Consider the following 26,788-nt stretch of genomic DNA (forward strand, 5'->3'; position numbering starts at 1 on the left):
TGAGGACTCCTTTGCATGAATTTTATTGCAAGAGTTTTATTTCATCAGTGCTTTTAATCTTGTTGTTGATGACCAACACACCAAAGTCTCTATTACCTACAGACTGTTTTCAGTATGGAGCTGGCTTCAAATAGTGCCAAGTAAGGATGCAAATCAATTTCTTAAATTCTTACACTGAAATATTTGAGTTTGAAGAAAATTTGGAAGATTCCATGTTTATTCTCATGTGATTGTGTTTGAAAAAAAGCAAATACAACAATACTTCTTAGAACACGCATTTTGAATTCTTTACACATTACAAAAGATCCAAAAACATTAAGACAGGCTAGACTTTTGTATATATGTGCATATTCTGTCTCATGCAGCAAGAAAGCCAAGTAGGTAGTCACAAAGATCATGCTGGGCCACAATAAAGGTCCATTTCGCTCCACATCTGAGCTTCTGGAATTCCAGAACTGTACACTTTAGTAAAGAGTTCAAGAGTCTTTTCCAACCTAAATGATTCTATGATTCTACAAGAGATGGGGCATGAATACATAAATACTGCTTAATAATTTTCATTGTAAAATATTATTTGCACCCTTTGTAGACACTTAATGTCTTTACTTGTTTGCAAAATTCAGTTCCTGAAGTTCCATATGTTGTTAGCAAAGCTGAGATATACATAAACTTGAAAATTTGCTATTTCCCTTCCAAAATCAGTACTGTGCAAGGAAAATGGAAAACTAGCATTGTTTTGAATTGCTAGAAAGTACCAAGCAGTGCTGACCTTACCAAAATTACCAGGAACTCCATAGAAAGTGTTGGAGAGAAACCAATAACCATTACTCCTTCATTACTCTCTTAATATAGCAGCCTGACAGCTTATGTTACTAGCTTTGGTGTGCTTTGGTGTTATAGATTGTAAGTTCATAGGCTTCTTACTATGAACAAACAGTACAGTTTAATAAGACACACTTAGTATTTCTTTATTTTTATATATAAATATATCTCTGTAGGCTGATAAATCAGACATTTCCATATAAATGCTGAAGAACTTTTATCTAGGCAATAGAGATAAGAAAAAGACAGCACTCTCACAGGCAGTGTGCTTACCAACAGTGCAATATTTCATTTCTGTAACACTAAGACAATCTACAGAAATCACTGTGATTCAACAGCAAGGCAGGCAACATAAAGGGAAGCTAACTAAGAGTCCCTACTTTTCCTCAACATATCTCTGCTACTCTTGTCCTTGACAATGCCCAAATTTTATCATTAATGCAACTTTAATTCTGCCTTTCCCACCTTATGTATTATGGAAGAACATTTAATGGCACAATTGCATGTTTTCAGTATGTCACAGTCTCATCATGTATGAGAAGGCACTGAAGTACTACAGGCCACTTATGGAGATTTGGTACTACTACTTGGATTTTGAACAAATACCTGCAGACAAGAAAAGTCTGATGAAATATGGAAAAACAAAGGAAAAACATCAACACATCTGATTTCCAAAAACACAGCAAGCCCCCAAATATGCCTGTTAGCTAGGATGCTGGAAATTACAGGATTTGGTGGACACAGGTGAGAAAAGTTCTACAGACAAGCCTAACAATTAAAGAACATTTATCTCATCATCCCTGACAGATCGCTCTCACTGGAAAACAATAATATATTTGTTTCAGTTAGCTGACACAGTGCCTTGTGAAAATGTAACTGGAAGCTTGCTAGAAAAGAGAAAATAATTCTCTTCACAAAAGGGGCCACGTAAGTTAATTCTGCAAAAGCCCCTAAATTACTTCATGTGGCATTTACAGTCCTGACTTTGATCCTTTAAAAATCTCTTTTACAAACAGCACCCTGTAGTACAATTAATGCTGCTGTTTTCTTACATTTTAAATACTTTGTAGTGGTTTTCGCCAGCAACTGCACTGTTTCAAGTTCTCACACTTGAGCCTGACTGTCATTTCCACTGAGCAACATTCATTGCAGTCAGTGAGCAAGCACCTTTGTCAAGAACACACTAACACCAGCTGCAGAATCTAGACTCTAATTCTTTTCAGTAGAACAAAAGGTGATATTTTAGATTTATCAATTTTCTTATCCATCCAAAACCTAAAGAAATACATACACATCATTATTTTATTTGGCTTTGCAGTATAGAATTACTAATTACAGTAAAAAGTAAACAAGAGACCTGGAATTTAAGTACTTTGCAGTAAGAAGCCTGCTATGTCCCAGCACTCCTAAAACTGAAGAACAGAAAGAGATAGTACATATGTCAGAAGGGATATACTCTGTAGGTGACACTGTTTAACACTGTTGTAGCATGAATGCACTTTGTTCCAAATTAATTAGGTTCACGTCATAGCTATTTAGTGGAACAAAGCAAAAAAATACTGTGTTATTTGGACATTGCACACAACGGAGGTTTAAAAACTAAAAGTCTCTGATGACCAGATATTTCCTGTTTAGGCAAAGAGACTGTCAAGGTGATCAAAACTGCATTTTTTCATCAGGTTCTCTAGAAAAAAAGAAGAAGAAAAAAAAAAAAAACAGTTTCAAGAAGCAGAGGAACTAATAAAGTCTAGGTTTGTGTTTCTTACTGCCACCATTCCAAAACACTAAATTTAGCTTTCCTCCACCATGCCCATTCTGATAGCTAGAAAAGGCAAGAGGCATCACATCCTGTTGCTGGTCCCAAGTCAGGCTCTGACCAGCTGGCTGGTGAGATACTACACAGGCTATAGAACAATTGCTTTGACTCTACAGAGAATAAGGAAAGCAGAAATCACAAGGTCTTATTTTCCTAAAAAAAACAAAGCTAATAAGAAACCTCTATTAAATAGCTGCTATAGCAAAGTAAGGATGCTACCAAGCTTGCAGTGATTTCACATGCTTCAAAGATCCAGAACACGTTTCCTACATGGAGGACATGCACAGCTACTCATGCACTCAAAGGAATAATAATAATGTCTTACATCAAAGAATGTACTATGTCAAATAATTCAGTGTTGCTGGTATCAATTATAAGATCACCTACAAAGTAATCTATAACAAAAGATATAAAATCATAAAGCTTCCACAATAGCTTATATACAGTCAACTATACCTTTCCAAAGTCTGTACATAAAAGCCAAAGGGATGGGGTAATTCTATACTACAGCAAACAAGAATTTAACATGGAAACGCCAAAGTAGTTTGAATTAGCTAGTTTCTAACCAAGCAGCAGTTCTCCATACTAATTCACCCTGAATTTCAGTAAAATCCAAATACTGTAGATACAAAAATGAAACTAACTAATGTGAAAAGAACATGCTGAAGGACATATCTATCAATACAATTCTACAGAAAGTAGGACAACATTTAGCACTTATTCGCCAAGACTAAAAATAACCTATCTAAAAACCTGAGAACTATTCTAGATTTATATATATATATGTGTGTACATTTATACACATAGCTATAAAAATATATCTATCTATCTGTAAAATGATATGCCTATTTTCATTGAAGATATTCTAGTTCTATGTAGCTGCAAGATGCTGAATCTGAAAGCACTGGTGTTGCACAGCTAAATAAAAGAAATTTCAAATTCTTTATGTTACTAGATGTGTTGGTTTTGCATGGCAAGGTTTTGGTAGTGGGGGGGCTACCGGGGTGGCTTCTGTGAGAAGCTGCTAGAAGCTTCCCCTGTGTCTGATAGAGCCAATGCCAGACGGCTCCAAGACGGACCCAGCGCTGGCCAAGGCCAAGCCAATCAGCGCCTCTGTGATAACATATTTAAGAAAGAGAAAAACAGTTAGAGAGTGCTTTTTGCAGCCAGAGAGAGGAGTGAGAAGATGTAAGAACATCTGCAGACACCAAGGTCAGTGCAGAAGGAGGGGCAGGAGGTGCTCCAGGCACCGGAGCAAGATCCCCCTGCAGCCCGTGGTGAAGACCATGGTGAAGCAGGCTGTCCCCCTGCAGCCCATGGAGGGAGGATGAGGGGGTGTAGAGATTCCACCTGCAGCCCGTGGAGGACCCCACGCCAGAGCAGGTGGAGACACCTGAAGGAGGCTGTGGCCCCGTGGGAAGCCCGCGCTGAAGCAAGCTCCTGGCAGGACCTGTGGATCCGTGGAGAGAGGAGCCCACGCCAGAGCAGGTTTGCTGACAGGACTTGTGACCCCCTGGGGGACCCATGCTGGAGCAGTTTGCTCCTGAAGGTCTGCACCCCATGGAGGAGACTCACGTTGGAGAAGGCCGTGAAGGACTGTCTCCCGTGAGAGGGACCCCACGCTGGAGCGGGGGAACGATGAGTCCTCCCCCTGAGGATGAAGAAGCGGCAGAAACACCGTGTGATGAACTGACCGTAACCCCCACTCCCCGTCCCCCTGTGCCGCTGGGGGGGGGTGAGGTTGAAGCCGGGAGTGAAGTTGAGCCTGGGAAGATGGGAGGGGTGGGGGGAGGTGTTTTTAAGATTTGGTTTTATTTCTCATTCCTCTACTCTGTTTTGCTTAGTAATAAATAAGATGAATTCCCTCTCTAAGTTCAGTCTGTTTTGCTCGTGACGATAATTAGTGAGTGATCTCTCCCTGTCTTTATCTCGATCCACAAGCTTTTTGTTATACCTTTTCTCCCCTGACTAGAGAAGGAGGGGAGTGATAGAGCAGCTCTGGTGAGCACCCGGCCCTCATCCAGGGTCAACCCACCACACTAGATCTTTCTCGTGCAAGTTTTCAGCAGTTTCATGTAGCTTAAATAAAAATATTATATTTATACAAGCATGGGCCACTCTCCTCCTCAGCTAAGTGTTAACTACTGTTTGAATACTACTATGTTTTTCTGCTTGCTTAAGAGAGAAAAAAAGTGATCAAATCCCATGTTTTTCTTAACACAGAACATGAGCATCAATACAATACCTGCTTTTGTAGCCTGCAATAACATGGTACTTAACAGGAAATGACACTGCAGCATAATACAGGTATCACATAATTCATAGGGAAAATGAAGACTAAAATGGGACACCCATATTCCTGTGGAATTGCTTTCACTTGGCCATTAGCATTAATAAACACTTCAGAGAATACTTAGGGAATTTTTTTCAACTACCTCTTTTTCCTTCTGATGTAACTCTTCAGTCTTGGCAGGAGTTTAGCTGGTTAGGTGCTATAGGATTTCTTAAGACAATGGGTTGTGAGACCTTAAAAGTTAGACTATTTTCTTAGCTACTGTTTCAGATGTCAAAGTGAACTTAAATTTTGGACCTTTTTTGGGTTTGTTTTGTTTTGTTTTCATAAAAAAGAATTAAAACCATGAGATTTTATAACTCATAAAATTAAATATGCATCTTTCAATCTACATCATATACATGGTGGAACATAATCTGATACTCTTTGTCAAACAGTAAATAGTGGAGGAGGAGGCTTAATAAAGAAGTCAGGTAAAACTATTACTAAAAACAGTTTCTATAAAATCAGAGAATAATTATTCTGTGATGCGCTTAGTATAAAGATAAACCATGTTAATAGCAAAAAAATCCTCTTCCTTCCAGGGGAATGTTGGGAAATTCAAGAGGAATATATGCATAAAGCACTGAGCACACACTGAATAATCAGTTTATTGATTATATTTTACCAATCTAGTATGGGATTGTAACAATATAGAGATACGTTCTTTTATATGCACAAATGGTTCAAATTTATATGTCATTAATCATGGAAAGGATGCAGCACATGGCTCTGAAAAATATTTAATTATTAATTGCAAAGTAGTACAACATACACATACTATTCTTTACTAATCAAAAAGTAAAAAATGGTAGTAACAATACCATGTATTGTGCATCAACATTCTCCAAAAAAATAACTCTGACATTAGGAATTCTGAACTTCATGAAAATAGAAAACTTCATATATTTTAAAAGAGGTGCTTAAATTTAAGTCCTAAACCCTATGTTTGTTTGTGTGCTAGTGTCCAGCTTGAAAGGTGCATAGTGTTTAATAGCTTAAATGAAAGTGAAACAATTCCTGCCTTTGATGAGAAGAAAACTTTATAAAAGAAAGGACCTGACAGAAAGCAGTGGCTGTCACAAAGTCTTTCCATAAACTTCAATGCAATTTGGAATTAGGCACCACCAGAACAAGTGACTTCCCAAGCAACTTCAGTTTTTCCTGACCTAAAAACAGATTTCATAACTTACAAACTGATTGTTTATCATGTGCTAATACTGGTAATAACTGCACTTTGGGACATGCATCAATGGGCTTTCCTTGGTTTTACTCTATTTATTATCCATCTATTTTCAGAGCAATGTACTTGCAAGTTAAAGACATTTTACATCATTGTTCTACCCGTGGAAAAAAGGAGAGAGGGAGGGAAGGAAAATCTTCCATACAGGTAAAACAAATCAACAACAAGAAGTAATCCTGTTTTCCTAACATTCACTGGCCACTCTCTGGCCCAGTCACAGACAGAAATTACACATATTTAAAGTTAAACCAGACTTAAACCAAAATAAAATCCCTACAAAGACACTCTTATTTAAGCAATGCTGCACTGGATTTGGCTTATACATGTTCTAAATCAACTTAAGCCAACAGTTAGTAGGGTCTATCAAATTATGTGCATCCACAAAAACTATGGGCTAACCAGATTTACTTACACTGCTTGTAAAATCACACATATAAGTAATTGGTACAACTCTGTAGATCATGTCCTTTATCCACAGAGCTTAAGAAAGAATACATACAAGATAAAGAAGCCCCATCCACAGATCTAAAAAGTACACCAAATTTCTTAAGAAAATGGGCTCAGATTTTGAATGCAGAATTTTAAGAACTCATTTTGACTTAAAAATTCTATATTTCAAAGACCTCAACTCTTTGCTCCTGCCATTTCAACACCATCAAGTCAAGGCCACCGATCTGCAATGTACCAAGAACAAGAGCTTTCCCTATAAATGTGACTGCACAGGAGTTCTAGAAAAACAGTCCAACTGTACCAACCTTCAGGGTGTGCACAATACCTAAGCAATCTCTCTTTCATGACTTTGTGTGAAAAGGAGAGGCTTATGTTACTGCTCCTGAGTTACTATTGTCTATGGTGCATGCGTTGAGTAGTGATGGAAGGAGAATTACAACTGCAATTACATCTATGGCAAGAAAGTGCTCTTTCCTACATAAAAACCAAAATAAACAAAAGTAGCACATGTGATAATTGTTGTGAGAGGTTCAAAACAGCAAACAAAGATGTGACAATGAAGTGACAAGAACAGGCACACAATTGTAACTGGCAGATAGACGAATACCCCATGCAACACAGCTATTGGCAATAATATACGTAATACGGTAAAGCAGCTTATGGGCAACACAAGGACTTACATACTACAAAACAATTTGCTGTTGTTGAAAATCTGTGATAGCAGCCTTCATGGTATCTCCACAAAATCAGTTTACATTGTGACCCATTGGGAAAACACATTTTCTTTAATGCTGACAAAAGTCTGAATAAAAGTTTCTATGATGTCTTGATTCTTAAATTAAAAAAAAAAAATCAACTTGACTTACAGGAAGTGTTAAATAGCAGCAAAGGGCTAATTATACCATACTAACTTCCTTTTGTCTAGTATAAAAGGACATTTTCTTACTTTGCTTGGCTGAGTATAATAGCCTATGAATTATGAGATCAAAGCAGCAAACTGTATGTTTTCTAAAGCAAGAGTTTCCTTCACCAAGTTTTACACTTACTACAGCTAAAAGAGCTGTGTGAAGGGATCAGCACTAAACCCAAAGGACAGGCTGTGCACAGCAAGAAAGAGAGCAACTCCCTCGTGCTGTTTGCAGGTCACTACCAAGGACCATGTTAGCAGATCCACACCAGACCCTTAACAGGCAGCTCTGCTGCTACCAGTAATTAGCTTGGACAGCTCTGGCTCCAGGAGTAGCAGCAAGGCTACACCATAATGAGCTCAGCTGGGATTAGCAGGACAGGGCAGGGAACCAAGAGAGCTGAGGCATTCTGCATTGCGTATGTAACACAGAGATCAAACAAGGATGGCTGGCTAGGTTATCCCCTCACCACCTCATTCCAAAAATGAAGCACGGCAGTGTGTAAAATACAGGCTAATGAAGAGCGACACCTCCAACAGATGAGAGCCACATTAATTAACACAATCCCTAGATCATGGAATACAGTTTCTGTTAGTGCTAGCAAACTTGTAAGTTGTCACTGATTTAAGAGGGGAGAAAAAAAAAGGAAGAAAAAAAAAAAGAGCTGATGTTTTCCTTTTCTGCTTTTGGTAGAAGATGGTTTTATTTTGGAATTTTGCAAGGAAATCCTCTTATGTGGCCTGCAAAGCACAACCTTCAGAAAAAACAGCAGAACAATGTTTTTATGTCTTTGTGTAAACGTCATTTAAGAAACAAACTCACTTCTCAATCAACAGCTTTTTGTGTTCCCTTTTGAAAAAGGCCAGTTCATTCCACACAGCGTCAGAATCCTCTTGACAAAGCTGACAGGGTTCTGCGTGCTGGTAGCTGCTTTTACTACTTTCAATCCTGTTTATGAGTAAAAAGAGGTGGTTTGTTTTCAAATATCTACATGTTTTAGGACCACAGGCATAAAAGCATCCTTGCTTTCGGAAAATACAAATTTTAAACTGCAGCACTATGGCTCTTAAATGACATGTGGCAGAGCACTGTCACCCGCATTCATTCTGTCAACGCTCCTTACAATACTGGTATGAGAAAGAAGGCGGCAAAACCTCTTGCATAAAAAATGGGAGCGCCACCAGCTCCCCTAATGCTCCTGCAAACCATTCTGGAAGTTGCACTAACGCTCACTCTAAATCAAACTGTTGATCTACTTTGTAGTGAAAGAATAATCTATCTATGGAAAAGATGATGCATGAGGAAAAAGCATACTGATTTAGAAGCACAGAAAAAGAAAATGAAAATATTTCACAGTTTTTCTGTCATAAAAAATATTTTTATGCATTTTAATAATGCAAAAGATAAAAATTGTATTTAGAAAATCCTTTATAAAATGAATTTAAACTCTCTGCAATTTAAATTCCTACTGGGCATAGAAATAAACTCTCAGGGAATGTGGTAATCTCACAAGGCCCCCATCATCTTTGCAGTCACGTATGTCAGTGGAAGTTGTATGTACACTGACAGGTGGATTAGGTCCCATCAGGTGCCATCTCGATAACAGATTCTAATCTATGAAGAATCAGAAAGAATGGTGTCCTCCATCTCTTACAGAGGATCAGAAGTACTTGATACTGAGTTCCTAATGCACAATTTACATTACAGCAGCGATATAAAGCTTCTTGAGATACCAAAATAACAGTGTAAGGTATAACCATTCATAGACTGATTTTCTTTGTGTCTTGGCTACTTTCCTTTGTATAAGCATATTTAACAGGAAAAGCAACCCCCTTTTATTATGATGGCTTCATACAATTGTATTTTGTTGAAAAAAACTATCAAACCCCTGTAATTTTCAGCTTATCATAATTGCAGATGAAAAAATCAGATGAAAGAATAAAGATTTAGTATTACATTTTCCCCAATATCTATTTCTCCCAAATACATTCTTGTCAGAACACAAGCTGGTCTCATTTATTTTAAATAGAAGTTGCTTTTGTCTCTCTTTCCTTTTTCTTTTCTTCCCCCCTCCTTTTTTTTTTTAACTATCAGAACCAGAACATTCAGTGCTTCACTGTATATCAAGTTTGATTTTACTGTCTTTATCTAGGTTGAATTTTTGTATCTTTTCAGCCTTGGCCTCTCAGTGGACCATGAATGCCTACTTAGCTTTAGATACAGAATTAAATCACTTCATTGCATGAAGTAACTACCATCCAGTAGGGTTCAGTCATTTCCAGCTTGCACTGAATTTTAAACAGTGAGCTAGAAGATAAAATCATCCCTGTTTTTCCTAAATAAACAAAACCTTTTAATTCTAATTTAAACAAATCTATTCATTATTTATGTTTTGTTATTTCAAAAAACCTTCCTGTGCTATCAATGCCTGTAGCAGATTTGTACCTTAGCATTATTTAATCCACTTTTTTTTTTTCTTTTTAAAAGACAAACCATTCCTAAGGAATTACCATAGTAATACAAAGCAATGCAAACCTACTCCGATGGGCCAAAGCATTACTTATGCTTATGACGGACAGTCTATCATTCACAGTAGGACTGTTTATGTCACTCTGGACTCTCTGAACAGCTACCAGTTTTGTAGCAATTTCTGAGACTCTCTTTTCAATTAGAGTTACAAAGTTTGTGTCAAGATTAGTCAGTATTGCTTTAATTACAAAAATAATTCTTTTTAGTAAAACATATACATGTTTACTATACTGCAGGTGCATGCTGAAGTCCTACTAAAGACACCAGGATGTAAGAACCTGCTTAAATTACTTTCTTGAAACAGGGCATGAAAAACTGTACCTCAGCAGTGGCTGATAACTGCAGTGATAAGAAATGTCTTCATACCTCCAAATGTGTGTGTTTACCAAAAATTCTAACTCTCTACTAAGGACTTTAAAAAACCAAAGGAATTTCTGCATAAAATTTTCACTGTTCTGTATAGAACAGGGAGAATTATATTTAAAATATTCACTATTTAAATTTTGATGTGGCAGAGTCTTTATTCTTTCTATTAATAAAGATATATTACTGCAATATTTTTCTGAAATTATCAGAACTAATTGATTATATAATCATTTAACAGATGAAAACACTCCGATTTTTATGCACATACTTCGTTTTCCTATTAAGATGGGGATTTTAGGATTAGCTTCAGTTAATGTTTGAAGCACTACATGTTAGAGAGGCTGTTTTTTCTATATTGTTTAATGAATAAAATTATTTTTAAAAACTACTTGAAACATAAAGAGCAATTGTTCTATTACAGAAAATTAAAAAGATACAGTGTCAACAAATTAATCAACTGGGGAATTAGACAAGCATAAATAAGCAGCCCTAGCAGACCTTCATCCAGTACTCAGGCTCACAATGAGATCCTAAATAAAATAAGTCAAAGTGTCAGCTCGATACATTTTACTCTTTGTTTCAATTGTAATTTTTCTCATACAGGGGTATGCCATGCACTCTGCTTTAACAAAGGATAAAGTCTTGATTACCATGTAGTAGCTTCTTTCAAATCAAATTCTCTTTTGAATACCTATATAATACTTCTGTTCAGATTTCTTGTGTAAGGGAAATGTTTTTAATGAGCTATGTAACTTACCTGCTATCGCCCTCTTCCCACTGCTTTAATTGCTCTTTTAGTGCTCTGTAGTTGGTCTGTAACATCTGCAGCCTCTCTTTGCGTTTTTCATGGGCTGCTCTTAGCTCATCAGTTTCTAGAGTCTGTATAGCACCAGAAAAACAAAATTAGAGTTGGGCAAAAGGTAAGAGACTTTTACACAGAACACATGAAACAAAAGTTCTGTTTAATTAACTATTAAGAGCCTCAGAAATCTAAATAGAAAGATCAGGAATCACAATCCCTGAGGTCAAATTTTCCTTATTGCTACTTTGGCAAATTTAGCTAATTTGGCAAAATTTACTTAAATATTTTTTTCATGCTGCTGAGAAGTTTTAAAAAATTTACTACCAAAATGTCAGGTTTCATCTTGTGAGTGCATTGGCCTAATATACCTAAAAATACATAGACTGAAAAGGATTATTGGCACTGTCTTTTCCTCTGAACTATTTTTATTTTCCATGGAAAACTAATCTACGTATTTTCAAAGGAAAAACTGGCCACATTGAAGTCCACATCAAAAAACCTAAATTTAAATGGCTTTAGGATTTCCTCATATATTAACTTATTTCTGTAAATATATATTTAAACCTACAACACCCAGACTTTGTCCTCTAGTTATGTAACAAACAAGAAATATAAACAAATTTTGCAATAGGTTTTATATAATCAAAACCATATAAAAAAATGTATTCTCTTTTTAAAGATTAAAAAGTAAGATATACCTTGATTTATATTACAGTAGAATGTCATGCAAGTTTAAGAAAGATTTTCCTAAGTGACAATACTGTGCTCTGAAAAAAATTAACATTAAGAAGAGGACATTCTGAAGTATAAAGCAAGTCAAATTCTGGCATGCAGCAGTAAAGAATTCACCAGACATTATCTTGTTGTAGAATTTGCCCCCAGTGCTTAATTTCCGGTTCAATGGAAGCTCTGCTTTTAGAGCAACTACAGAACATGTTCCTTAATCTTTAAGTAAATCATAATACTTTATTTGCATGCATTTACTGCTTATATACAAGGAGGGCTTTTCAGCATTAGTCAATAAATAAGATACACTAATAGGCAGAGCTGCAAGCAATAAAAATTAAATCCCACTGTAAAAACATGGCAAGGGTTTCTACTGTAGTGCTAACTACAAAGTACCTATAATACTAAGTTTGGCTTCTAAAATGTAGCCCAGTTTTCATGATGCATAAACAAAGCTGAAAGATACCAGCTAAAATTTCAGATGCTACTATATGTAAAATTCCAGAAGTTTTCTGGAAGTGACTCAGGCCGTACAAAAAGCAGATTTAGGAACAGAAGCAGGTACCAAAGTGACCTTACTGTTGAGTACTTTCCTAAAATGGTGTTAGTTTTTGTTCTGAAACAACCTCTAAACCAGACACATTTCTAAATTTACAATGGCTCTAAAAAGTACTTTTGCCTGTGTTTAAGTGGTTCATATAAACACAATGACATTAAAAACAATCACACAAATAGCAAGATAAATTATGACAAAGGACATAGAGACTATTACCAAGCTTTGCACGACACTACAACAATTTTTATAAGAATCCTATTGTAGCTGCTGTGTTTTCAAGAGAAGTTTATGAAATCATTGTTCTGAGATTGTTTGATATTGCGAGTGAAAACTGATCAAGTCTGGCAAGGTACTGGAAAATAATGCCTTTGGTATAAATCCTCAAAAGTTTATTAGTGTCAACACCCTTTCAGAGATGCAAACAAGTGTGGAATTTGGCTTTCCTATTTATGAATCTACATTTTTTATTGTTGCTTACCTGTTCCATTATCCATTCCATTACAGTTATTCCCTTCCCTTATCAGTTGCTCTACTCTCACAGAAATAGAAATTAGGCAATTAACTGTCCTAATCCTTCTCTTGTATGGAATTACTAAGGACTTCAGAACTTTAAATTTACACTGTAATTTCCACAATCTCCAATTAGTTCCATCTCTCTCTGATTGAATTACATTATATTTTGTAATAATTAAAACTGTCTTGTATACAGTTTTCTGTGTACTGACAGAAATGGGACAGGACAACCATCGTTAGCAGTGTTGGATCTCCAGTTTATTTTCCAGGTCTCCAGTGTCATTTTATAGTACTTCCCATGCAATAAGGAAAGACAAAAAGACAAAGTCCAATCTGCAGGAGGAAGAACTCAACTGCCTGTGAAAAAAAGTCATTTTGTTACTTGGAGGCAGCTCAGACAAGCCAAAAGATTCTAATCATTACTTCAAAATTTTGTGAAATTGACTTGTAACAACCTCTGTTACAGTAAAAACTGAACTAAAATGGAATTAAAAAAAAATACTGATTCAATTGTTTGACCACTCCTCTTAGGCTGACAAGAAGCGAGGAAGTTGACCATTACAAAAATAGTTTTTTTCCACAAGTAGTTATGTGGAAAAGCCACAATATTGATACATTTTTGGCATCTGAATGCCATACATGGAACAGGACTATATATGAAATCTAAACTAAAAATAACCTTCACTCATATAAACAAGTATCAAGACTGATCTACATATTCTTGTTTAATTCTCTCCAAAATTTTAGAACTTTAACCAAAAAGGATGAGAAATCTCAAAGAGAAGATCTCCTATTGCTTTTGAAAACTTTCCAGTTAAAGCCAGGAATATCTCTTCTAGGCTACAGAGGATCACAGTTCTAGAAACATAATACAGGAGAAGAGAACATATCCTTAGTTCATAACAAATATCTAAATCTTGGCAACCAAACTCCTACCCACTTCTTACAGACCACCAGCAGATTGATGTGCTTATGCTTTAGACCACTCTAAGTACCAGCTTGATAATTTGTTATTCAAAATCTATGAAATATTCTTATTTACCTTGACATCCTCTTTCCTAAACAAGGGTGCAATCAGGCACTCTGTTACATTTTAGTACATACCGGAGTGCAGAAATGAAGCTGATTCTACACCAAAACTATGGATGCTCTGAATTTACACAATTATCCTATTTATATTAGCCATAAAGACAGTAAGAGACAACTTTCCTTGGCCAGAAAAGAGTCAGCTGAGGAGAACTGGAAAATCCTACGAATGAGACCTTGCCCTTTTGTGTTCCTTTCTAATAGTGACTGGGGCATCAAATATTCCCGTTCCAGAAAAACCCATAAATAAAGCTTTTTTTTTTTTTTTTTTTAAGTGGTTACCAATTGTTCAGAAGGATGGATGGATAAAATGACAATTTCATCTTCAGGATATACATCATCAGTATGTTCACTGATCGAGCAAGTAATCATATAGACAACACGTTGCTTAAGGAGGCAATAATGCTAGTGCGAGTTTTGAAAATGTTGATTACACGCATTATTCTTTGTTGGAAGCAATGCCTGAGAGGAGGTTAATATCAAGAAATCATACAATACCAATGGAATTAATCTGATGTTAATGTTATGACAGCTGAGTTCACTGTCATGCTGGCAATAGGCTCATTGTATTCTGAATGTAGTGCCACAACAGTGTTTAATACATTGACCTCAGCCTCTACAGCTTCTTTTCAATCAATTAAAGCATTCTGCAAAAGAAGCCAAGTAGATTTCCTAGAGAAAATGCAAGGAGTTCATATATTCAGTTTCAAGGGGAGATATAAGACTTAGCCCTTACAGACCTCATGCATTAACAGCTGTGATAAATAGAGATCCCACACTTGCAACATAATAAAGCTGCAAAGATTCCTAAACTATACTTTAAGATGAAACGGAAGAAATTACAAAGGCAGTATGGAGAACAGTAAAAATTATGTTGTGAGGTCATGCAGAGAGAATAGCAATCCTTTCTCTTCTATATCTGCCTACAAAATCAGAGTGCTTCTTTTCACTCCTTTTTCCAGAAGAAAACACAAAGAAACATGGAAAACTCTATCATTTAAGACAACAATCATACAACTGATGCGTGAGCTTTGCTGTCAAGGGCAGAGCAGCTGTAGTACACAGTGCCAGAATAATCTGTAGCATCAGTGTCTGGCAGGCCAACTAAGAGTAACAAACAGGAGGCTTGCCTAAGGCCAGTCCTCAGGTAGGACATGCCTTAGATTTCTCAACAGAGAGAAAAAACGAAATGAAATTAATCTTCTGACTCCCAGGAACAAGGAGAAAGATGGCATGTAAGACTGATTTTTGAAGTCTAAATCATCTTTCCCGTTCATATGTTCTATGCGTGTTAAGACACTACATTAAACTCTCTCAGGTAACAGGGTGATGAACTTTTGCATTTATGCTAAAATATAATTCCCACTCATATTTTTTTCTAAAACTGACATATCACATATGAGTGTCATTTTGCATGAGGCAGGAGCTCAGGACTATGGTTTGTAGGGCTCCCCAAATTTTTTCACTTACCTGACATTTACCACAGTATGTTCAATATGACCAGTTCTGCTGTAGGCTACACATAGTGGGAAAGGGGAAGGGGAAAGTGGGAGGGAGAGGAGGGGAGGGAAAACTGTAAATATTTAAGAAAATATGACTCAGGGTTTGGGGTTTGCATTCTGAGGTGCAATTTGAAACCAACAGGTCATTCAAAATTTTTAAAGTAAACCAACAAACATCTATAAAACAAGCACAAAATGGAAAATTGTAACACATGCTCAAACTTTTCTATGAGGGGTTGAGGAGAGGGGTGGGGCTGTTCATTGCTGTTTTTTACAGTGTTTGTTAAAACAACAACTTCTGAGCCATAACTTCTAAGAGGTACCCTTTCTACAAGGGGTAAACCTGTTCCAAGTAATTGACTACAGCATTTTAAAATACTGGCTTCACTGTACCCAAAAAAAAAAAAAAAAATCTTTGCATTTTCTTATTCACTTTATTTCAATATGAATACACGAATTTCTCGGAATATATATTCTCAGACACAAATTTTGAAAATGTATTTAACAAGCACATATTATTGATGACAGCTTGAATTAGGCTTCCACAGAACTGCAGGAGTACCCACACAAGATTCCTAGCAGCAAAGGAAAAAGGCAAACTAATGGAGAGCGCTCTCTTATGCTAACACACTTACAGTCCGTAACGATGTGTGCATTTTGCGTTTTTAAAATGTCTGTTTATTTTGGTATATCTTTATCTATGCAAGCTTACAGCTAGAGGGGTTTTTATTTTTACTTTTTTAATGTTCACCTTTCGCTGTAGTGTCTTCTCCAAGTTTTCAATCTTCCTTTCAGCTATTTTAAGATTCCTTAGCTCCTCTGACTCTCTAAAAGAGCTCTTTGGGGACAGAGACCTTGAACGTTTCACAGGTGGTTCCTGGAGAATAAAACAAGGACATGGTTGAACTAGTTGGAACACCGGATTATGAAAGACATGCAGAATTAAAGAAGAAGTAATTTTGAATACTAATAATGAATTATAAAAAAAAAAAAAATCTGCATGGAATACCAGAGAAATAACAAGCAGAATTACCACAGCGCTACCACTAAAGGTTTCTCTGTGACTCGTTAATGAGAATATTCATTTACATTTACATTGTTTCTTTCAGAATAATGATGTCCCATTAGGGAAGACTAAAGGGTTATAGACTCAGAAATGCAAGAAACCTCATTACAAAGGAGGGGATAGAGGCTGGTCTAATTGCTCTATAAGGGTCCAAGGTTACACTTGATAGGACAACCAGAAACAAGAGGGAAAGGATTTTTTTCCCTTTGAAATAGTTTAACACACTGTGAAGTTGAAGGAACAATATGCTTGAGGAATATAAATACAACAGACAGTAGATCTTATACCATAATGACCATATGGTCATTAACTATAATGTGACTAACTAGAGACAAGAATATGTGTTTATATTATGTACAGCTTCATATAGCAATCTGGAGAAAGAATATGCAAAAGTAACACTTAAACTGGGCAGCTTTCTTCTTCATTCTATGTCATATGTCCTTATGGCAAAGAAAGAAAGACCTCATCAAATTAGACTTTCTGATTTTCTGAATAACTTTGGTTGAGGACAGAGAAGTACTAATACACACTTAATACTGACAAGGTAAAATGCTATTATGTAAATACATAAAGTCAAACAAAAACTCAAGATTAATTGTGATTATTGTTGTTGCATGCTGCCATTTTCATCGTAAAATAACTGATTTACAACAAAGGAATTCAGAATAAAGTCTTCTTTAATACTATGTATTTCAACACTTTTACTATTCCATTAAATTAATTAAATCTTAAAGAGAACCTTAAATAGCAATTGGCATTTTTTTTCTTAGATCATTACCTTCCAGTATTAAATGTTTACAAGACTGCATACCACACTTCCACTTTAAATTGCATGGGTTTCAAAAAGGAGGAAAAAAACCTCATGAAATATCAGAAAATAATAATGTCATATATTTAAGAATTTGAATATTGCCAAGATGTTTTTGTCATTTGGTGTTAGATTTCTTTTGCTTCTGAAATGTGCCTGAATGAGATGAAAAAGCCCCCAAACCCCACAAACCAAAACTAGCGTCTGGAAAGACTTTTAGTACATTTAAAATCTGAATGTCAAATCGGCATATTTTTTTATATTCCTCTCAGTTCCTTTATAGAACAGAATAAACTAGAAGAAAGGTTTAATGAAATTTAAAACAATATTTCCAAATTTATTATTTTATTGTCAGTATAACATTGTACTGGCTAAGAGCAAATCTCTTTGAAATAGTAAGATTACCAATTTAGATTTTTTTTCTAATGATTCTGGTAGAGATATCCAAAAGTTTACTTCAGTTAATAGATGCTGATATTAATAAGTAAAGATTTTAACATTGCACAAAAACAAATTGATCCATTTCAGGTGTCTGAAGCAGAACATCCCAAGGCCAACATATCAAAAAATCTACTCATCTTTAAAGTCTCAAATTTCTTGAATAAAAACAAAATCTTAAATAAAAATCCTATCTTTGACATTTCCTAATTATTTCATACCCATAGTAATTTTCCCTAAAAATCCATAATGCATTATGTTTCAAGAAATGTTTCCTACTTAAACTTTATGTTTGTAAACAGAAGACTAGGAAAATACATGAGTTCTCTGAAATCAGGAATAAAAGGTCAAAGCACTGCATTTGTTGCCAGAGAGAAGGACAACAAAAGAAAATTAGAGGACCAACCAGCACCAGACTGCTAAGAATAACTAGGTAGAGAGACTCTATGAAGGAATGGACAAAAGAGAAAAAAAATACAGAAAAATAAAAAATTCATAGTCTTGCTGTTTTAATTAAAGGTCATCAGATACAATGAGTACACAACAACTTTTCTTTAAATATGTATATACACAGAATTTATATATAACTACCTGGGATTGTGTTGGGAATCTTTTTCACTGTGCCAAAGTGTCGTGGTTTTACCCCAGCCGGCAGCTGAGTACCACGCAGCCGCTCGTTCACTCCCCCCCCATCGGGATGGGGGAGAGAATTGGAAGAGTTAAAGTGAGAAAACTCGTGGGTTGAGATAAAGACAGTTGAACAGGTAAAGCAAAAGCCGCGCGCACAAAAAGCAAAGCAAGGAATTCATTCACCACTTCCCATGGGCAGGCAGGTGTTCAGCCATCTCCAGGAAAGCGGGGCTCCGTCACGCGTAACGGTTACTTGGGAAGACAAACGCCATTGCTCCGAATGCCGCCGCCCCCTCCCTCTCTTCCCCCAAGCTCCTTATAAACTGAGCATGACATCATATAGTATGGAATACCCCTTTGGTCAGTTGGGGTCACCTGTCCTGTCTGTGTCTCCTCCCAACTCCTTGTCCACCCTCAGCCATCCCGCTGGCAGGGCGGTGCAAGAAGCAGAAAAGGCCTTGGCCCTGTGTAAACACTGCTCAACAATAAGTCCATAGAACAAAAACATCTCTATATTATCAATGCTGTCTCCAGCACAAATCCAAAACGTATCCCCACACTAGCTACTATGAAGAAAAATCAATCCTCTCAGCTGAAACCAGGACACAAAGTATGGAAAAAAATAAGAGAAAAATTCTAACTATTCATGGAAATGGAAATAATTCCCTCTGAGAACAAGTGCGATTGGTGATGTGCATTAAGAAAGATTCTGTTGTTTTAATATGTTTTTACCTGTTTAGTGATGAGACTAGAGGTCTGTGGAGAGGAGGAGTTGGGTCTGGGCTTTACAGCTGCACACAGGTAGTTTGAAGGCAATCTTTGCTAAGAAGGCAAACAGTTTAATTTTCCTACCAAGACAGAAGAAGCTGTGTAGTAAAATACACTGTAATTTGATTGCCTGGGGCTGCTCCAACACTCAGTTTGGAAGATGGCATCTGTAAAACCCTTCACACAACCGCAAACTTTGCTGCTGCTTCTGCCAGGTTTAAGCATTTAATTTGTAATTTAGTCCTCAAGTTCTACAGTAGATTTAGACATACCTGTATTAAATATATACACAAATTGTAACATTTTAAACATTTCCTAAATGTTTAGGAGTAAGAAAAAGTCCAGTTTTATGTGAAAATAATGTTAATTCAAGTCCGTAAAGGGTAACAACAGATTTTTCATCAAATGATCCTCAAACATGTTTACAAAAGACTAAGCCAAATAGCAGAATACTGGAAATAAACAGGCTTTCTAATATTGATAGGAAACTTTGTGACAGAAGATTTAATGTAAAGAAATAGGTGGTGAGCGGATCTGACACACATTAGCTGTTAGTGGAGGTACAAGAAGCAGAAGAAGAAAAGATGTCTCTTTCTAAACAACCTTCTGTTACCCATTTGCACCATGAAAGACACTATGGGATGAAGCTGGAAACAGTCACGTTCTGGAAATAGTCACGTTCTTGAATTCAACAGGTTTTGCGTTGGATGGAGTCCCAAAACAAGTCCAAAAAAAAAAAAAAGCAAGAACTCTTACTGAAATTTCTTGGAGAACTTTTCTGCATGCACAGATCACATCAATGTCTGCCAGGATATAGCACTGAAGACAGTGGGCAGAAAACTCAATGTGTTTTATCAGTTGAAGAAACAGAAACATTGCTGAAGCTGAACCAGAGGCTGACAAGATACAGGTGGGGTTTTTCTGGAGACAAAAATTGGCAAATTCTTGATTCACTAATGTTTCAACAGGAATTTCATCAGTACTGCAAGTTAACTCATGCCTTTTAAAAATCTTAGCATTATAGACTTAGAATGCTATAGAATGTATATCAGTAAAAGACAATTATAACTCTATGCATCATACAATGGGAAAGCTTAGCTACAAAAAATCAAGGGCTATGCTACTGAATCAGCCAGCAGACATACGGATGGCAGTTTAATTAGGTAACAGAAATCACACACAGCTCACAAAGTTAGAAAGTTTAAGCTCCAAAAACTGATCTAGGAAGATCAAGCAACTGACTCTTAAGTTATCATACAAATCGGCACTCAGCTGTACCACTTTCCTCAGAGACTGGACTATGAGAATTAGTTGCCTCTAAGTACCCACTTAACGGTAGCAAGAAAAATGACACTGCACATGCACATTTAACAAAGGATTTAACCACTGCATCACCTGTCTCACAGAATAAGTTGTTTCTATTACTCTGTATGACTGTAGGGAAGGGATTTGAATTTCTGCAATTCACAAAAACCAACACTAGCCTACAGATATACATATCATTGCATTCTGCAGAACCAAACATAGGTGGAAGCATACAGTCACGTGGTTACGCATGCCTCTATCACGCTAGTGGCAAGTTTCTGTTTTGTCCCAGGCCTTTCTTTTTAACATCTTTCCAATTATTTATCCTTTCAAAATCTTTGGCTTTTTAGAGTGTAAAGTAATCATAGTAGTGTCATTCTAATCAGAAGTGATTCCATGCTTGTTTGTTCCTTGTATCCCAGGAATGCACATAAGGGAGGGATGAAGGGTTAACGCGGCAGTCTTTGTGAACCCAAAAGGATCACCACTGTAAAACAAGAACTGCACATCCAACATATTCTTCCTATCAAATCATGTGCTAATAAATTCTGTCATGAACACTTTTGCCATAAAAGACTGAAAAACAAGGTAGTGGGAAGATATTTCACTGCAAGGGAAAATCAGTAAAGACAGCAGTACTACCTTTTCTATTTTATATGTATATTGTGTGATCCTAAAGCCAGCATGTTTCTACAATTTTCCGTACTGCCTTGCCTAAATACAAAGGATTTGTAGCCTGTCAATTTTGTTCCCAAAAGTTTTAATAAAGACTGCATGCACACATGAAAAAGTGCACATATCAAACAAGCCTGAGCATTGAAAGAGCATGACTAGGATCTACATATCAAAACAGGAAAAGATTTTCTACAATAGGATTTAAAAGTTTGTATTTAGTTTTACTCAAGGGAGTGTAATTGCTTTATTCCTGACACAGTGATCAGTTCAAACAGTGTACTCTCATTTACATTACTCTGAGGAAACAAGAAATGACATTGTGGTGGGTTAACCTTGCAAAGGGTTGAACACTGACCCAACTGCTTGCCCACTCTCCTTCCTCACCAGGACAGGGGGAGAGAGTAGGCTGAAAAAGCTCATGGGATGAGACAAACAATAGAGATTGCTTACCATTCATCATTATGGGCACTCGACTTGAGGAAAATTAATTTAAGTTATTGCCACTTAAAATAGATTTGGGTGGTAAGAAATAAAGAAAATATAAAAGCACCACCTTTCCCACACCTGGCTTCCCAGGCTCAATTTCACTCCTTCACTCCTGACTCTGCTACCTCCTGCTGAGCAGCGCAGAGGAATGGGGAATTACAGTCATCCACAACAGCTCGTCTCTGCCACTCTTTCCTCCTCACACTTTTCCCCTGCTCCAGCATGGGGGCCCTCCCCAGGCTGGAGTCCTTCAGGATAAACCTGCTCCACAGTGGGTCCTCAGTGGGCCACAGCTCCTGTCAGAAGAACCTGTTCCAGCCTGGAGTCCTCTCCACACACTGTGGTTTCCATTTCCACCTGCTCTGGTGTGGGCTCCTACACAAGCTGTACATGGACATCTGCTCCACGGTGGTCCTCTTCATGGGCTGCAGGGAAATACCTGCTCTGGCACTTGCAGCACCTTCTCCCTCTCCTCCTTCTCTGACCTTGATGTTTGCAGGGCTGTTCCTCACCTTCTATTCTTCACTCTACACTGCCTTTGCAGCTCTTTGTCCTTTCTTTAACACGTTTTCACAGAGGTGCCACCACATACTCCTAAACAAATGTTCTAAAATATGTCTTTTCCCAAAAATAGTGTGCAGTGCAGGATATTGAGAAAGAACAAGCCAATACTGTTTTCAAAGGAAATGTTATGAGATACCAAATGTGGGAAAACCAGATTTCTAAGGAAGGAGAACATGATGGTCTATGCCTGTAAACTATTTACAAGACGGAGAAGCACGTTCCAATTTGCTTCCTTGCTACAGAAATCTCTTCCAAGTTTCCCATATTCTATACAATCACAATAAAAATAAATAAAAAAATTACATGAAGAAGAGGCTGAACACACTGAAAAACATAATGACTTCAGCTAATTTAATAAATCAATTTAAACTACAGAATTATTTATGGATCTATTTCAATTGCTATAGTTTATCGCTCTTATTGTTAGCTGATGCCTAAACTTAACAGCAAGTCATCATGAATGATGCAGTCCAGCACTACACAGAGTAATAAAAAGTTGGAAGTATAAACTTCAAAAGAACATTATTGTCATTCTTCACATAAAAAATACTATATCATACTTTGAAAATCAAGAATTTAAGAAAATATTTTTCGTTTATAAAATAATAATAATAACCATTTATATTGCTCTCATAAAGATGGTTGTTCTGATAAACATCACAAAATACCTGATAAATATTCATTTTAACAAACCTACAAAGAATTTATCCTTCAAATATTTCATTTAATTAAGAATCCCTTATTCAGTATTTAATAAGGTAAAATCTTCTACTCCCAACAGCTATTTTAACAAGTCTTTGGCAGATAATGCAAGAACCATTCAAACAAGCTTCCAGAATTATAAGCAGCATCAACAGATATTAAAATTATTATCTGGACCCTTGAGCAAAAATGTTTGGCTTTACCAGCCTGACTTAGACACAAATACACAAGACAATAAAATTATCCTACCTCATGCTTTCTTCCAGTCCTTATATTGTTGCTTTCCAGAGTATCTGTAGTGTACAAATTATGTTCTGCTACATTAAGACTTGCTTTTTTCAATTTTTCCTGTAAAAGTACAATTTCAGACTTTTGCATTGTAATAAGACAATCTAGCTCACTTAAAGAAGGCTGTTGAATTACCTAGAAAATGATAGTCCAGGTATATTACATTAGTAACAAAAATTAAGAAGCATAACTAACCATTTAGATAAAACTGCCTAGAGAAACACAGTATTACTGATATTACAGGAACGTGTGAGACCTGTAAATAATTCTGGTTTTGTAAATGACTCATGAATCCATAATCAAAACCAGACCCCAAAGTGTTAACTAAACATTTTCATACCACTATTACCATATTTTCCAAATCTAAATTTACAATCTTAACAATGGTGGTTTTATACAGAGTTTTCTTCTGCAGTAATTTATTCTACTAGCGTATTTTGTATCTCACACGCTGTCAAAATTTCTTGACAAAATATTCTACCTCCTAGACCTGTTTCTGGTGAAATTTCAAGTTGGGAAGTATCCCTGTCCTATCAAACATGGGGAAAAAAAACAAATTTAACTGCATATTCTGACAATAGTGATATTCTTAATTAAAAACTGCCTCAGATAAGTACTTCTTTAATGCAAATCTACAGCATGTATCCACTATGTCCGTAAACTCAGCACAAATATTGCGGTCAAACTGAAGACTTACAGAAAAAATAATTCAAGATCACAGTGTTACTCGAGACAGATATGTCATTTTATGAAGCCATTAAATTCCAAGACCCTTCCCAGATATCAATCTGTTCACAGGAATTCCTTGGCACAGCACAACACTGCCACACATCTCTCACCTGGGTTGGCTCTGATACAAAACCTGTTCAGACCAAAACACATTTTCATTGGTGCCAGCTACCTTTAAGTCATATCCCCAATGTCCAATAGCAGACTCATGGGTGTACACATGACCAAGACTGGTCAAGTTACCATGGCTTGATAAATTACTCCTTGTCAGCTGAGTTTTCATTAACTGCCTGTGATCACACCCCACTGCGTTACAACCACAAGGCAAAACATTGTTAGTTTAGCAAAATAAGCAGTGGGGCTTTTGCTTGCATAAGCAAAAGCAGTATGTCTGTTGTGGCAGTCCATGGCAATCACAAAGTGAAATGCTTTAGCTGAAACCTCCTCCACAGTGCTTTAAGGCTGGGGACAGACAGTCACCTTGCAACAGCTGTGCCAGACAAAGATAATATAATTCCCAGATGGTCAACACATCCAGGCAGCTGGAGGTTAGCACTCCAACACTGTTGCTGAAAGAAGGGATGGTGCGAACCCCCTCCTTAATTGATTACATAAATAAAAGGGCAGGTTAGTTTATATACGTCAATGCAAGTGGCTTGAGCTGACCCAGCTGACCTTGTATTGCACTGATTAGGGCAAACTCATGAAACCCCTATTGCCAGCAGTGCTCTGACAGCAATGACAAGCAGCTAGGAAACTGTGAAGTCTTCAATCAACAAAGCTTGATCCAGAAGACAACTTTCTCAATACCGACTAAAAGTTTTATTTTACACATACTTTCCCTAATTAGCAAAGTTCTGACAACCTGACTTGCTTGCAGCTGGGCACATTCTTAAGACAAATACTGATTTCAATAGAGAAGAAAGAATTTGGTACAATTCACTTGTTCCTACTACCTTAATTACTGGTATGCCCCAAGTAAAACAAATCAGTTATATTGACAAAAATCATAAAAGGCAGTGTAAAGAAGGTTAAGCAAACAAAAAAAATCTCCAAATTCATGCCAATCAAGAAATTAGATGGTCCAAAGTTGATTAAAATCAAGCAAACATCCTAGTAAGCTTAGTATTTAACAGAAACAGATTAATGAGCATGGCCATTTTATTTCTTTCTATGCAGAATATGAAACTTTTCATAAAGCGTACTATAAACTCACACTTTCTACAAATAAATCCCAAATTAGAAATATCAAGCATTTATATCACAAAAAGTGCAACTCCTCGTACAGCAAACAAGCACAGGAAAGTTGTCAGAGAGTAAAAGTTGCCCTTGCTTTTGCTGACTGTTCCTTAAATAATTCCTGTTGCTCATTTTGCATAATTTAGGCCATATGTAGTTGCAAACAGATGTCATTTCCACCTATGAACAGCAAAGGGCCAGTTTATAACTAAAAGAAAACCCTACACAGAGGGAAAAAAAATAAATAGAAAAATTAGTAGACAAGCCATGCATTGAAAAGAACATTTAAAAGAAAACTGGGCTTTTTCTTCATTTAACCAAATCCCGAGCATATAAAAAGAAAAAAAAATTTCAACAAAACCTAGAAGATAGAAATAGTACTAGTAGATAAGGAGAATGTAGTTATATTTAAGTTACATAAATTTTTTTTTTACTTCAACTGTACTCTTTCTTATTAAGAGAAATACACCTACCAACTTGTCCCATTTTATTGATTTCTCAACTGTATGTAAAAAGACTTCTATGTGTAACAGAAGTTGTACAATTATATTAGTAAATAAAAAAGAATCAACAGCGTTATTATAATAATTTAATTCTTACTAGTTACTTTAAACAGTCTACAACTGTTAAATATTGCTGACTTTGTAGACCATGAGAATTACACAAATTTAGCTAACAACTTCTTACTGTATCACTACCTTTTAATTTCTTCTTTCAAATATGAAATGCAAAGTGTTTTGAAATGTAAATGCATTGAAGAGTTACAGAATATAGTAAATCCTTGCTCCTCTATGTCAGTGAAGTTCTGCTACTGACTTTAATAGGACCAATATGTGAACAGTGTTCTTCATTTGGTTTGGGGTTTTTTTCCCTACTTTTTCCTTCTTCAAAAACAGATCTCCAGCAATTACCATGCAATGATACTTATTTCAACTTAAAACACTGTAAAGACACAGTTTCTAATAAAACTCTTACAACAGTCTTTGTGCACATGCATACACACCTATATTTCTTGGAAAACTAAACAGAACAAAACCAGTCTTAGATCTTAACTTATACTTCAAAAATGCCTATGTTTTTACTCTCAAAATATTCAGCAGATCACTGTTACTAATACAGACCTTGCTATATAATTTGTGTCTATGATATCCTCAAAACCTCTCAATTTTTTAATGTATGCACGTGAAATTTCATCAGTTTCAGGAATTTTAAGAACCCAGATGTAACTTGAAGAGATCCATTTAACAACTGAGGTTTTGCTTACTAACGGACTCCAGTTTAAGAAGAGCTGGGTATCATTGTCTGCTAAATTCAACATATCTTTCACTATACGAGAAATACTCTTCTACATTTCCTAGGTTAGAAGACTTTATTATGAGAACCTCAATTCCTTCTGTATAAAACAGGATTCTATGAACAACCTGGAGTTCCAACAT

General features: G+C 36.3%; 1 protein-coding gene across 6 annotated transcripts in view; it reads right to left on the reverse strand.

The window, feature by feature from the left end:
• The window catches only part of CNTLN (centlein), a 207,257-nt gene that overhangs the window by 86,303 nt on the left and 94,166 nt on the right, over positions 1-26,788 (reverse strand). For 2 of the 6 annotated variants that reach the window (XM_075740034.1, XM_075740039.1), the window contains exons 9-13: positions 23,346-23,519; positions 19,329-19,418; positions 16,403-16,528; positions 11,224-11,345; positions 8,394-8,519 (exon numbers count right to left, since the gene is read on the reverse strand). In XM_075740034.1, coding sequence (XP_075596149.1) covers positions 8,394-8,519; positions 11,224-11,345; positions 16,403-16,528; positions 19,329-19,418; positions 23,346-23,519 — 638 coding nt within the window. The remainder of the gene's footprint in view (positions 1-8,393; positions 8,520-11,223; positions 11,346-16,402; positions 16,529-19,328; positions 19,419-23,345; positions 23,520-26,788) is intronic. The other 4 variants (XM_075740035.1, XM_075740036.1, XM_075740038.1 and 1 more) reach the window with 4 other exon arrangements.

Source organism: Balearica regulorum, chromosome Z, assembly GCF_011004875.1.
Source record: "Balearica regulorum gibbericeps isolate bBalReg1 chromosome Z, bBalReg1.pri, whole genome shotgun sequence".
NCBI lineage: Eukaryota > Metazoa > Chordata > Aves > Gruiformes > Gruidae > Balearica > Balearica regulorum.